This window comes from Mandrillus leucophaeus, unplaced genomic scaffold (genome assembly GCF_000951045.1).
Source record: "Mandrillus leucophaeus isolate KB7577 unplaced genomic scaffold, Mleu.le_1.0 Scaffold199, whole genome shotgun sequence".
NCBI classification, from domain to species: domain Eukaryota; kingdom Metazoa; phylum Chordata; class Mammalia; order Primates; family Cercopithecidae; genus Mandrillus; species Mandrillus leucophaeus.
In genome coordinates this window covers 711,100-724,165 of record NW_012102020.1, presented here as the reverse complement: position 1 = coordinate 724,165, position 13,066 = coordinate 711,100, and the positions used below count along the sequence as shown (strand labels likewise).

The following is a 13,066-nucleotide window of genomic DNA, read 5'->3' as shown; positions in this document are numbered from 1 at the left end:
TGTGGCACATATACACCATGGAATACTATGCAGCCATAAAAAAGGATGAGTTCATGTCCTTTGCAGGGACATGGATGAAGCTGGAAACCATCATTCTGAGAAACTATTGCAAGGACAGAAAACCAAACACTGCCATGATCTCACTCATAGGTGGGTATTGAACAATGAGATCACTTGGACACAGGGCAGGGAACATCACACACTGGAGCCTGTCGGGGGCTGGGGGGCTGGGAGAGGGATAGCATTAGGAGAAATACCTAATACAGATGACGAGTTGATGGGGCAGCAAACCAACAAGGCATATGTATACCTATGGATCAAACTTGCACGTTGTGCACATATGCCCTAGAACTTAAAGTATAATTAAATAAATAAATACATAAATAAGCTACTGTTTGTTTTTTTCCCGGTCTCTCTCACATGCAGTCAAACCTTTACTCTCCATCACCTAAAACTAGATCCTGCAACACAAGGACTCAATAAATGTGCATTGAGTGAACAAGTGAATTAATCATTCTCTCTCATCTGGTTAGCATGAGCCAGAAAGAATCCTTGAACATGATCTACCTCTAGTTACACTAGTTTCTAAACCTGCAAAACTGTGGCTCACATTCACATCTAATATTGAAGAACAAACCTATGGGCCCTCCTTGGTCAGCCAAAGAGTATTCCTCTAATTTTTAACATTTATCTTTCTAAACTTCAATGACTTAATTTTGCATGTTATCTCCCTAATTTTTATAAAACGAATACATGTGTCATTAACCATAATGAAATACCTGCTTTTGGAAGGGAATGTTTATTTCATTTAAAATCTTGCAGATGGTTAAGCATAATATTATCAGTGAAAAAAAAAAAAAGACTGCGGTAAACACAGGCCATGAAATACAAGGCAAAAAAGGTGATATAACCTACAATTCAGCAGACAACATCAAAAGAGATTCCTATTTTCCCTTAATGAGCAAGCAGAAGAGTAACTGCTTCTTCACTCCAAAGTGACCAAATTAAATCAAGCTTAGTTACTGCATCACGTCCTAGAGCAACTCAGAAGCTAATAAAAACAGAAAACATGCCAAAACAAACTAAGATCCTTTTCTGCCTTTCATCTTGCTGCTATTCTCTGTCTCAATGTCTGTATTATCACCAGAATACTAGGAAGAACAGGCAGCTGCCATGTTGAGACCATGAGGGAAAGATGAAGAAAACTGAGGAGACATCTAACCTGACATCCTTTTTTTTTTTTTTTTTTTTTTGAGACAGAGTCTCGCTCTGTCGCCCAGGCTGGAGTGCAGTGGCCGGATCTCAGCTCACTGCAAGCTCCGCCTCCCGGGTTAACGCCATTCTCCTGCCTCAGCCTCCCGAGTAGCTGGGACTACAGGCGCCCGCCACCTCGCCCGGCTAGTTTTTTGTATTTTTTTAGTGGAGACGGGGTTTCACCATGTTAGCCCTTGTCAGGATGGTCTCGATCTCCTGACCTCGTGATCCGCCCGTCTCGGCCTCCCAAAGTGCTGGGATTACAGGCTTGAGCCACCGCGCCCAGCCTGACATCTTTGAAATTATGAACGAACACCAATAATTTCTTCAACTCTAAGCTTATTACTGACAAAAACCCATCACTGTTTCATCAAATTATCATCATTTGGGTTTTCTTTTCCATGCAGCCAAACCACTTTCATGGTTTTCTGACTCAGAAAATTGAAACTGGAGAGCACGCTGATATAGTTTGGACATTTGTCCCCTCCAAATCTCATACTAAAATGTAATCCCCAGTGTTAGGGGTGGGGCCTCATAGGTGGTGTCTGGGTCATGGGGGCGGACCCCTCGTGAATGGCTTGACCCCTTGCTCCTCGTACCATGTGTTACACCGGCTTCCCCTTTGCCTTCTGCCATGACTGCAAGCTTCCTGAGGCCTCACCAGAAGCAGATGTCAGCACCATGTTTTCTATAGAGCCTGTAGAAACGTCAGTCAAAACAATATCTTTTTCCTTATAAATTGCCCAGTGTCAGGGATTCCTTTCTGGCAATGCAAGCAAACTAACACACAAGCTAACAATGAAATCCCTTCTCCTAAACACTTCATGTATGACAGTGTAGAAGTATATCGAAGGACAAATTTTTTAAAAATATAATCATAACATGTTCAAATGTACAGCTGATATACATCGGTTGTTTAAGAAATGGGGTCTCAGCTCATGTCTGTAATCCCAGCACTTTGGGAACCAAGGCAGAAGGATCACTTGACACCAGGAATTTGAGACCAGCCTGGGGAACACAACAAGACCCCCCTCTCCACAAAATACTTTTTAAATTGGCCAGGTGTGGTGGTGGGTGTCTGTAGCCCTACGTATTTGGGAGGTTAAGACCAGGGGATCAATTGAGACCATGAGTTGGAGACTGCAGTGAGCCATGATTCTGCCACTGCACTCCATCCCAGGTGACAGAATGAGAACCTGTCTCAAAAAAAAAAGAGAAAGAAAAGGGAAAGATAGGGTCTCACTATGTTGCCCAGGCTGGAGTGCAGTGGCTTTTCATAGGCACGATCATCACACACTACAGCCTCGAACTCCTGGACTCAACGGATCCTCCCACCTCGGCCTCCCAAGTAGTAGTCTGTGCCACCTGTCGGGCTTGATATACATTTTGCAGTTATTCTGTGGCCTACATGATCCTAACAGGTAAGACTTAACTGAAGGCCAGGTGCGGTGGCTCACGCCTGTAATCCCACACTGTGGGAGGCCGAGGTGGGCGGATCACGAGGTCAGGAGTTTAAGACCAGCCTGGCCAATACGGTGAAACCCTGTCTCTAAAATCAGCCAGGCATGGTGGCGAGCACCTGTAGTCCCAGCTACTCAGGAGGCTGAGGCAGGAGAATTACTTGAACCCGGGAGGCGGAAGTTGCAGTGAGCTGAGATCGTGCCACTGCACTCCGGCGAGACTCCATCTCAAAGAAAAAAAAAAAGACTTAACTGAAATTTAAGTGATTTACATCTATGGAAATGCTATTGTAACTCAAAAGAGCATTAACATGCTATTCAACACGAAAAGGCAAGCTGTGTGAACACCACAACAGAAGAGTATCTAAAATCTTTACTGAACTCCTTCATTTAACATATAATGTGTTCCCCCTAATGCACGAGAACGGGTTCCAAGGATTATTAAAAAAAATTATCTTCCCTCTGCCCTCAGTAAGTCTGTAAGTTAGCGGACAACCAAGTAAACTTACTTTGGAAAGTGTTTCTTTGGGTTTAGTCACGATAAAACCAAGAAGAACTGAGGGTGAATGTGTTCTCCAATTAGAGACACTCTTTTCAAACACACTAGGATCCACACAGAAATATTTAGGCAAAAGATACCTATCAACAATTTACAAATGGCTAACAAACCACACACACTATTCTCAGTAGTAGTCAAAGATATACGAACAAGTGAGATATTTTAAAAAGCTATCAAAACGGCAAAGATTCTAAAATGACACCATACAAGGGTAATAAAAGGATTTCATCAAACAATCTCATATACTGCTGGTAGAAACATATTTCATATCTTGCTGGTAGAAATATATTTCATATATTGCTGGTAGAAATATAAATCAATGTAACCTTTAGGCATATCATGTAGATATACTTATTATGATGCCAATTCCCTATACACTGACCATGTTTTTTTGCTCTTATAAAAATAAAAAATGTCACTGAAGGCCAGGTGCAGTGGCTCACACCTATAATCCAAACACTTTGGGAGGCCGAGGCGGGAGGATTGCTTGAACCCAGGCATTCGAGACCAGCATGGGCAACACAGTGAGACCCTGTCTCTACTAAAAATATTTTTTTTTAATTAGCTGAGTGTGGTGGCACATGCCTGTAGCCCTAGCTACTCGGGAGGCTGAGGTGGGAGGATCCCTTGAGTCCAAGAGTTCAAGGCTAAAGTGAGCTATGATTGTGTCACTGCAGTCCAGCCTGGATGACAGAGCAAGACCCTGCCTCTAAAACCAGTAATTTTTTTAAAAAGGCATTGAAAATGCAAAAGCGTTCCTAGTTAAGGCACTGACTCTCCAACAACTTACTGTTTCAAAGCTGCCTTTATGCATCAAATCAATGGGTGGCCGGAATAGATCTGCAAGGGTAGTTAATTTCTTATCGATAGCTCCTCCATTTCTTAATTCTTGTTCTTGCCGAACTATAACACAGAAGGATGAAAAAGTTTCAGTTAGCCATAAAATAATCATGAATCACATTAAAAAAAAAAACTTCTGTCAATTGAAGGAATTGCTGTCAACAGGCTTGACCTCAAATACAAAGATCTAATGTTGACTCCGAAAAAAAAAATGCAAAGGGAGACAAGAGGAATCTTAAGACTTGGTGGAATTCCCTATTCCAAGGATACAAAGAAAATTAACTGAAAATAGTCACATCATCAAAGTAACTTCTTCACATATTCAGAAACTAATTAACATGGGAGAGGCTGAGTGCGGTGGCTCACGCCTATAATTCTAGGGGTGGCCAGGGTGGGCGGATCACCTGAGGTCAGGAGTTTGAGATCAGCCTGGCTAACATGGTGAAACCCCGTCTCAACTAAAAGTACAAAAACAAACACACAAACAAAAAATAGTCATGCAAGGTGGAGCACACCTGTAGTCCCAGCTACTCAGGAGGCTGAGGCAGGAGAATGGCCTGAACCCTGGAGGCAGAGGTTGCAGTGAGCAGAGATCGCGCCACTCACTCCAGCCTGGGCAACAGAGCGAGACTCCATCTCAAAAAAACAAAACAAAACAAAAAGCATAGAGGAAAACTTTCGTCCTCATTTATCTAGTTCTGAAAGCAATGTAAATTCATCTGCTGTTTTTTTTTTTTTTTTAGATGGAGTCTCGCTCTGTCACCCAGGCTGGAGTGCAGTGGCGCGATCTCAGCTCACTGCAAGCTCCGCCTCTCGGGTTCATGCCATTCTCCTGCCTCAGCCTCCCGAGTAGCTGGGATTACAGGCGCCCGCCACCTCGCCCAGCTAGTTTTTTGTATTTTTTTAGTAGAGACGGGGTTTCACCGTGTTCGCCAGGATGGTCTCGATCTCCTGACCTCGTGATCCGCCCGTCTCGGCCTCCCAAAGTGCTGGGATTACAGGCTTGAGCCACCGTGCCCAGCCTCATCTGCTGTTTTTAGCTATGTTCTCAATCTTTAAAGACTCTGGGCCAGCCACGGTGGCTAACGCCTGTAATCCCAACACTATGGGAGGCTGAGACGTGTGGATCACCTGAGGTCAGGAGTGCAAGACCAGCCTGGGCAACATGGTGAAACCTCGTCTCTACTAAAAATACAAAAATTAGCCAGGCGTGGTGGCACAAGCTTGTAGTCCCAGCTACTCGGGAGACTGAGGGCAGACAATCGTTTGAACCTGGGAGGTAAAGGTTGCAGTGAGCTGAGATTGCACTACTACACTCCAGCCTGGGTGATACAGTGAGCCTCCATCTTAAAAATAAATAAAAATAATAATAAAAAGATTCTAACAGTAGAGATGATGACCACTGTTGTCACCTTCCACTGGGAGGACACAGGATTCCCCAGATGACTTGAGTCAGTTCAGGTTCCCCATTAATTCTCTCCAAAGTTACAAGACCTATTTGTGCCTCAATGAACTCATTATAAATAAACCACAAAATCAAGCATGGTCCAAGGGTTTCTCATATATCCTCTTAACATAACTGTCCTTTCTCTAGGATTCCATTGCTAAATCAATACTAGATCCTCTAAAACTGTAAGACCAAGATTCTCATTCTAACTTACACACAAAAATATTTCAAACAACTGTAGCCAAAATATTAATAGGCTGCTCTGGGTGGTATGGCTTTTTCTCCTATTTTTCAATCTCTTACAATAACCATTTTCATTATATATTCCTTTCATTGACAGAAATCAGGATCCTGAGGGAAATCAGTTTATTTTATTATAGTAAGCATTTTAAGTATTTATTCACAAACGAATTAAGTTTACCAGTTACCAGATTTCCTACACTATCTCCATCTCCTTTACTATTTTTCTATAACCAAATAGGTTAGAATTTGGAACAGTTCAGCTCAGGGGAGAGTTAATCACATCCTGGATCCATAATTTCACTTTTTAAATAAGGTGAAAACTTAAAGTAATTGGGCCTAACAGCAATCATCTTTTTCTTTTTAATAGGAAGAGAAGAGGGAGATGATAAACTGGTCCATAGATACCTACTAGTTTCAGTCTGAAAATCCCGGAAACCATCAAAAATTGAACGTGCAGGCCGTCGTCTTTTAGGAGCTTTAGGGGAGAAAAAACAGAATTGAAAAATTTAAAAATTAATTTTGAAACTTAATTCTAAAAATGTCCTCATCTAAAAGTATTTTTTTTAAATAAAAAATATGAAACCCTTCACGAACTGCATGTCACCCTTGCGCAGGGGCCGTGCTAATCTCTGTATCATGCTAATCTCTGTCTCGTACATGTACAATTTTAGTACATGTGCTGCCGAAGTGAGCAGTATTTCTTGCTTTAAAACACTCAGATTCATAATGGTGCCTTCCCTCAAAAAATAAAAAAGTTTAAAAACTTTCAAATCATTCATGTATAATTAATCTGAACATCTTCCATTCAGCCACCTTGTATTACAAATTAAAAAATTCAGGCCCAGTTAAAAGAGACTTGATCAAACTTGTGTAAAAAGTTTACTATCGGCTGGGCATGGGGGCTCATGCCTGTAATCCCAGTACTTTGGGAGGCCAAGGCGGGTAGATCACCTAAGGTCAGGAGTTTGAGACCAGCCTGACCAACATGGTGAGCCCACCTCTACTAAATACAAAAAATTAGCCAGGCGTAGTGGCACATGCCTGTAATCCCAGCGCCTGCCTGTAATCCCAGGCTGAGGCAGGAGAATCACTGGAACCTGGGAGACAGAGGTTGCAGTAAGTCAACACTGTGCCACTGCACTCCAGCCTGGGCAACAAGAACGAAACTCCATCTCAAAAAAAAAAAAAACTTTACTATCCTGGCCAGGCACTGTAGCTCATGCCTCCTGTAATCCTAGCACTTTGGGAAGCCAAGGCGGGTGCATCACCTGAAGTCGAGTTCAAGACCGGCCTAACCAACATGGTGAAACTCTGTCTCTACTAAAAATACAAAAAAACTAGCCGGGTATTATGGCGTGCACCTGTAATCCCAGCTACTTGGGAGGCTGAGGCAGGAGAATCACTTGAATCTGGGAGGCGGAGGTTGCAGCGAGCCGAGATCACGCCACTGTACTCCAGCCTGGGCAAGAACAGTGAAACTCCATCTCAAAAACAAAAAAGTTTACTATCTTGATATCCAAGTGGTGACGTCAGAAAGAAAGAAGATTTTGAGGACACCGCCACGTAGAGATGAAGCCACACACACGCTGCAGATATCCAATTCAGGTTACAGCCTTCAGGATCCGACTGCCCTGTTGTTCAGGTTATAGCCTTCGATCTCCGACTGCCCTGCTGTATACAGTAACTCGACACTCTAAACCATAAGACTGAAGGACTGTGTCTTAGGGACTGGACACATGCGCAGAACCGTCAAGACAAAAAACATTTTTAATTTTGGAAACTTTTTTTCACAGGTACACAATGGTTTAATGACAGAAAAGTAAACAGATCCACCTAAGGTATTCTACTACCCCTGTAGAGTGTCTATTACCCAGTCTTTAAATAAAGGCTTTTCTTTTTTTTTTTTTTTTTTTTGAGACGGAGTCTTTCTCTGTCGCCCGGGCTGGAGTGCAGTGGCCGGATCTCAGCTCACTGCAAGCTCCGCCTCCCAGGTTTACGCCATTCTCCTGTCTCAGCCTCCCGAGTAGCTGGGACTACAGGCGTCCGATAAAGGCTTTTCATGATTCCCTCAATATGGGTAAGTTATTAAGTTGGCTTATGACAAGGCTGGCCAGCATGTAACCAGAATAATTCTCTGTTGAGAAATGATTAGTATCAAGATTAGACAGAGACTACAGAATCCCCTAACCCGTGTCAAAACATATTTCCCAGTAACTCGTGTTTGTGATTACACAGGATAATTATTCACATCCAGCACTACCGAGTAAAAGGCAAAACAGAGCAACAAAAAAATGCCGAACATATTAAAAACTTCATTTTTGTTTAAAACATATTCATATGCATATGATTCCTGTGTATATGTGTATCAGTATTTATGTTAAACAATCACATTATCATCTCTGGGAAAAGAGCTTTTGTAATACACTGTCATGTTTTATTTTTTACTTTTTGAGACAGTGTCTCGCTGTGTTGCCCAGGCTGGATTGCAGTGGTGTGATCATGGCTCACTGCAGACTCCAACCTCCTAGGCTCAAGCCATCCTCCTACCTTAGCCTCCCAAGTAGATGGGACCACAAGTGTGCAGCACTACATTCAGTTTTGTTTTGTTTTGTTTTTTAAGAGACAGGCATGTCACTATGTTGCCCAGGCTTGTTTGGAACTCCTGGGCTCAAGGAATCCTCCCACCTCAGCCTCCCAAAGTGCTGGGATTACAAGCATGAGCTACCACGCCTAGCCTGAATTAATTAATTAGTTAATTAATTAATTTATTGTGACAGAGTCTCACTCCGTTGCCCAGGCTGGAGTGCAGTGGCATGATCTCAGCTCAGATTCATGGGATTCTCCTCCCAGGTTCAAGGGATTCTCCTGCCTCAGCCTCCCTAGTAGCTGGGACAACAGGTGTGTGCCACCACGCCAGGCTAATTTTTGTATTTTCAGTAGAGAGGGGGTTTCATCACCATGTTGGCCAGACTGGTCTCCAACTCCTGATCGCAAGTGATCCACCTGCCTCGGCACTAAAAGTGCTGGAATTACAGGAGTGAGCCACCGAGCCCGGCCTGAATTTTATTTTTAATTTAAATATTGCATTCTGTGTCCCTCTCTACCTTCCTCCCTCCCTCCTTTCTTCATTTCTATTCAAGAAAAAGCAAGAAATGTCACACTTTTCAATCTTGGAACTATTTTTGATCAAGAGCTCCTATTTTAAATGTATATGGCTTCTAGCAGGAATAATAGAACCTGCCAAAGAATGCCTCTAAAACTAGTTATCTGGCCCTGGTGCAGAGACATGCACCTATAGTCCCAGCTGCCCAGGTGGCTGATGTGAGAGGATCGCTTGAGCCAAGGAGTTCGAGTGCAGTCTGTGCAACATACTGAGGCCCTGTCTCTTTAAAAAAAAAAAAAAAAAAAAAAAAAAATTAATTAAAAAAAAACTGGATATCTGATACCTTTTAACTCTAACAATTAAGAAACTGGCTGGAGGCTCGGCGGCGCTGTGGCTCACGCCTGTAATTCCAGCACTTTGGGAGGCCGAGGCGGGCAGATCACCAGGTAGGGAGTTTGAGACGGTTAAAAAAATAGAAAAAATTAGCTGGGCGTGGTGGCGGCGCCTGTAGTTCCAGGTACTGGGGAGGCTGACACAGGAGAATGGTGTGAACCCGGGAGGCGGAGCTGGGAGGCAGAGCTTGCAGTGAGCCAAGATCACGTCACGGCACTCCAGCCTGGGCCACAGAGCAAGACTCCGTCTCAAAAAAAAAAAAAAAAAAAAGAAAGAAAGAAAGAAACCAAGGATATCTTAGAATAAGAATAGTTGCCTAAGAAAGTATATTATTTTAGGAAGGTAGCACATAAAAGGTAATTTTCTTCTACCTTTAAACTGCCAAAGGTAGGTTAGTCAATATTCCCCATTATTTCACATCACCTTTCCAACCTCCCCCTTCTCTATAAGGCACCAATCTGGGTATACTCACTAGTTCCTCTTATTGCTATCCTTCTACCCAATTTCTTTTACTTCTTGGGCTAATATCCCTCTTCCCATTTGTCTTCCATTCATTTACCCTATTTGTAAGCAAAAACCTCTCCTCAGACCACACCACCTCTAGCCCTAGGCCTATTACTGTTACCTGCCTTTTCAATGTGGTCTCCTGGCTCTTCCAAGCCATCTGCCACAAGCAAACATCAGTCCTCTGTCCTCACTCTACTGCCCACATAATAGAAGTACTGGTCACTGAAGTCAAAGAGACTAAGCTATAAAGAGCTAAAAGAGATCCAGAAGGAGCTTCAAAGTCAGCATAGGGGAGGGACAGCTGGAGAAAAAACGTCGTGAGAAGAGTGGCACTGTTTTACATATCCACATAGCTGTTCGTATCTGGCTTCAGAGAAGACATCTGGATCTTCAGATCTGCTTCTACATTCCTTTAGATCTGCTGCTATTCTTTCAGTTCAAGTACAGAAAGAAAATTAAAATGTACTCTCATGCAGACATGCAGTTGTAAAAGGGAGGAGTGGGCTTTTTGTTTTAAAAGATGGGGGTCTCACTATGTTGCCCAAGCTGAAGGGCAGTGGCTATTCAAAGGCACAATTCCACTACTGATCTGCACCTGCTCCGTTTCCTCTTTCTCAGGTCATCTGGTGGTCCTCCACTGCCAGCAGGTCACCATATTGATTCCGAACTCAGTGCAGACACCCAATCAACATAGGGCCGTACAGCCAAGAACTCCTGGGGCTCAAGCCATACTCCCACCTCAGCCTCCAGAGTAGCTGAGACTACATGCCTGTGCCACCATACCCAGCAGCGAGGAGTGTTTTAAAGTCTTAGATGATTGTGGATATTCTTCTTTAATAGTACACCAATACTTAACCAATGGTAGTTTCTTAGAGGACAGCTGCAAAGTGGAATCTGAAATCTTATCAATGAGCTTTTCATACTGTTTCATTATAACCCACTGTACTATGTGGTAGGCAGTCTCTAAGACAGCCCCCAATTTTCCCTGTCTCCCAGTATTCGTACCCTGTGTGTGAATACCTTGAGTACAGGCAGGATTGAACAGAATGTAGCAGACTGATAGGATTTCACTTCCAGATTACGTTACAAAAAGAGAATGGCTTCCATCTTGGGCTGCCCTCTCAGGCTCTCATTTGCTCTGTGTAAAATGGATGCCCCCAGGCAATAGACACAAGAATGAGTTTAGGAGATCCTCCTCCATTCAGGCTTTGAGATGATTGGTAGCCTAGCTGACATGTTGACCACACCCTTGTAGGAGACCCTAACCAAAGGCCACACCCAGATTACTGACCCAAAGAAACTGAGATTGTTTTGTTTTTTGTTTTTTTTCAGGCAGTTTAATTTTGGAACAATTTTTTACTCAGCAAAAAATATCTAATACAATTCATCTCACAGTCTGAATGGATCTTTTACCTATGCACAACTCTGCAGTATCATGCACTGGTTATTCAAAAATACTTGTTTACTGAGTAATGGAAACATTTCAAATATTAATGGTTTCATTATACAGTATTTTAAAAATCATGTTAAAAGATCTGTTTCATGTCACCACTGATCTTATCAGAAAGCCTTCAAGTATTGGGAAAGTATCAAGCTCACAAAGGTAGGTACAAAAATTTTTCTAAAATCCTGTTTTTTGCCTGAAAGTTCTTTTTTAATGTATTTTATCATTTTTTTTTGAGACGAGGTCTCTCTGTCACCAGTAGGCTGGAGTGCAGTGGTGCAATAATGGCTCACTGCAGCCTTGACCTCAAAGGCCCAAGCCATCTTCTCACCCCTCGGCCTCCTGCATAGCTGGGACTACAGGCAGTGCCACCACGCCCAGCTAATTTTTTTGTTAATTTTTTTTGTAGAGATGGGGGTCTCCCTATGTAGCACAAGCTGGTCTGGAACTCCCAGGCTCAAGAAATCTCCCGCCTCGGCCTCCCAAAGTAATCCCAAAGTGTTGGGACTACAGGTGTGAGTCTCCACATCCAGCCAAACCTCTTTTTTAAAATCACTGATAACAAACACTCTCAGTTGTATTGAAGTAACAAGCTCACATTTTTCAGAAAATGCCAACTGTCAAGGTGTAAACTGATAGTTTGTCAGTGATTTTTCAAGTAAAAAGAATGTTCCATGAAAAAAAGCTCCCTACTCTAACAATCACACAAGTGCTTTTCCTTAAGGTAATCATAGTACTTCATTATACCAAAGTGCTTTGTGCATACATTCTATTTCAAACTATATTTTAAAACTGTGTACTCAAGGGTCAAGATTTAATGAAATTAATCATTTTTACTGCTTCATCAAGAACATCATTAAAGAAAACTGCTTTTAAATCAGTTAACTTTTTTTTTTTTTTTTGAGCTGGGGTCTCAATATGTTGCCCAGGCTGGTCTCAAACTCCTGGGCTCAAGCAATCCTCCCGCCTCAGCCTCCCAAAGTGTTGAGATTACGGGTGTATGCCACTGCATCTGTCCTATTTCTCTTTTAGAGACAGGGTCTCACTCTGTCACACAGGCTGCAGTGCATAGTTCACGGCAGCCTAGAACTCCTAAGCTCAAGCGATCCTCCCACCTCAGACTCCCAACTAGGACTACAGGCGCGTGCCACCACATCTAACAAATTTATTTTTATTTTTTTAGAGATAAGAATCTTCCTATGTTGTCTGGGCTACTCTCCAACTCCTGGTTTCAAGTGATCTTTTCAACTGTTGCCTCCCAAAGGACTGGGATTACAGGCATGAGTCACTGCACCTGGCCCTGCCTTTTAAATTTTTTTGTAAACTTCATGTAGCAGTGAAGAATTCACTCTCTAGTGGTACAGTCTGAAGCCACTGCATGAATTCAACCAAGAAGCCAACAGTCTGACTCATCATTGTTTCTGAACTATCAGTCTGAATGTCACCACAACGCAAATAATTTGATGTCCAGTACCATGGTGCATGCCTATAATCCCCGCTACTCAGGAGGCTGAGATAAGATCACCTGAGCCTAAGAGTTCTGGCCTGTAGTGTGCTATGCCAGTCAAGTGTCTACACTAAGCTCAGCATCAATATAATTATCTCCAAGGAGTAGGGGGACCACCAGGTTGCCTAAGGAGGGGTGAACTAGCCCAGGTTGGAAACAGAGGTCAAAACTCCCGTGCCGATCATTAGTGGGATCACGCCTGTGAGCAACCACTGCACTCTAGCCTGGGGCAACACAGCAAGACCCCATCTCAAAAACAAACAAACAAACAAACCCTTAGTACTATTATTGTAAATTGTTTTAACGTTA

General features: G+C 42.8%; 1 protein-coding gene across 1 annotated transcript in view; it reads right to left on the bottom strand.

The window, feature by feature from the left end:
* Positions 1-13,066, bottom strand: part of UBXN7 (UBX domain protein 7) — an 85,383-nt gene that overhangs the window by 33,689 nt on the left and 38,628 nt on the right. The window contains exons 4-5 of the mRNA XM_011978725.1: positions 6,213-6,278; positions 4,064-4,176 (exon numbers count right to left, since the gene is read on the bottom strand). Of these exons, the coding sequence (XP_011834115.1) occupies positions 4,064-4,176; positions 6,213-6,278 (179 nt within the window). The remainder of the gene's footprint in view (positions 1-4,063; positions 4,177-6,212; positions 6,279-13,066) is intronic.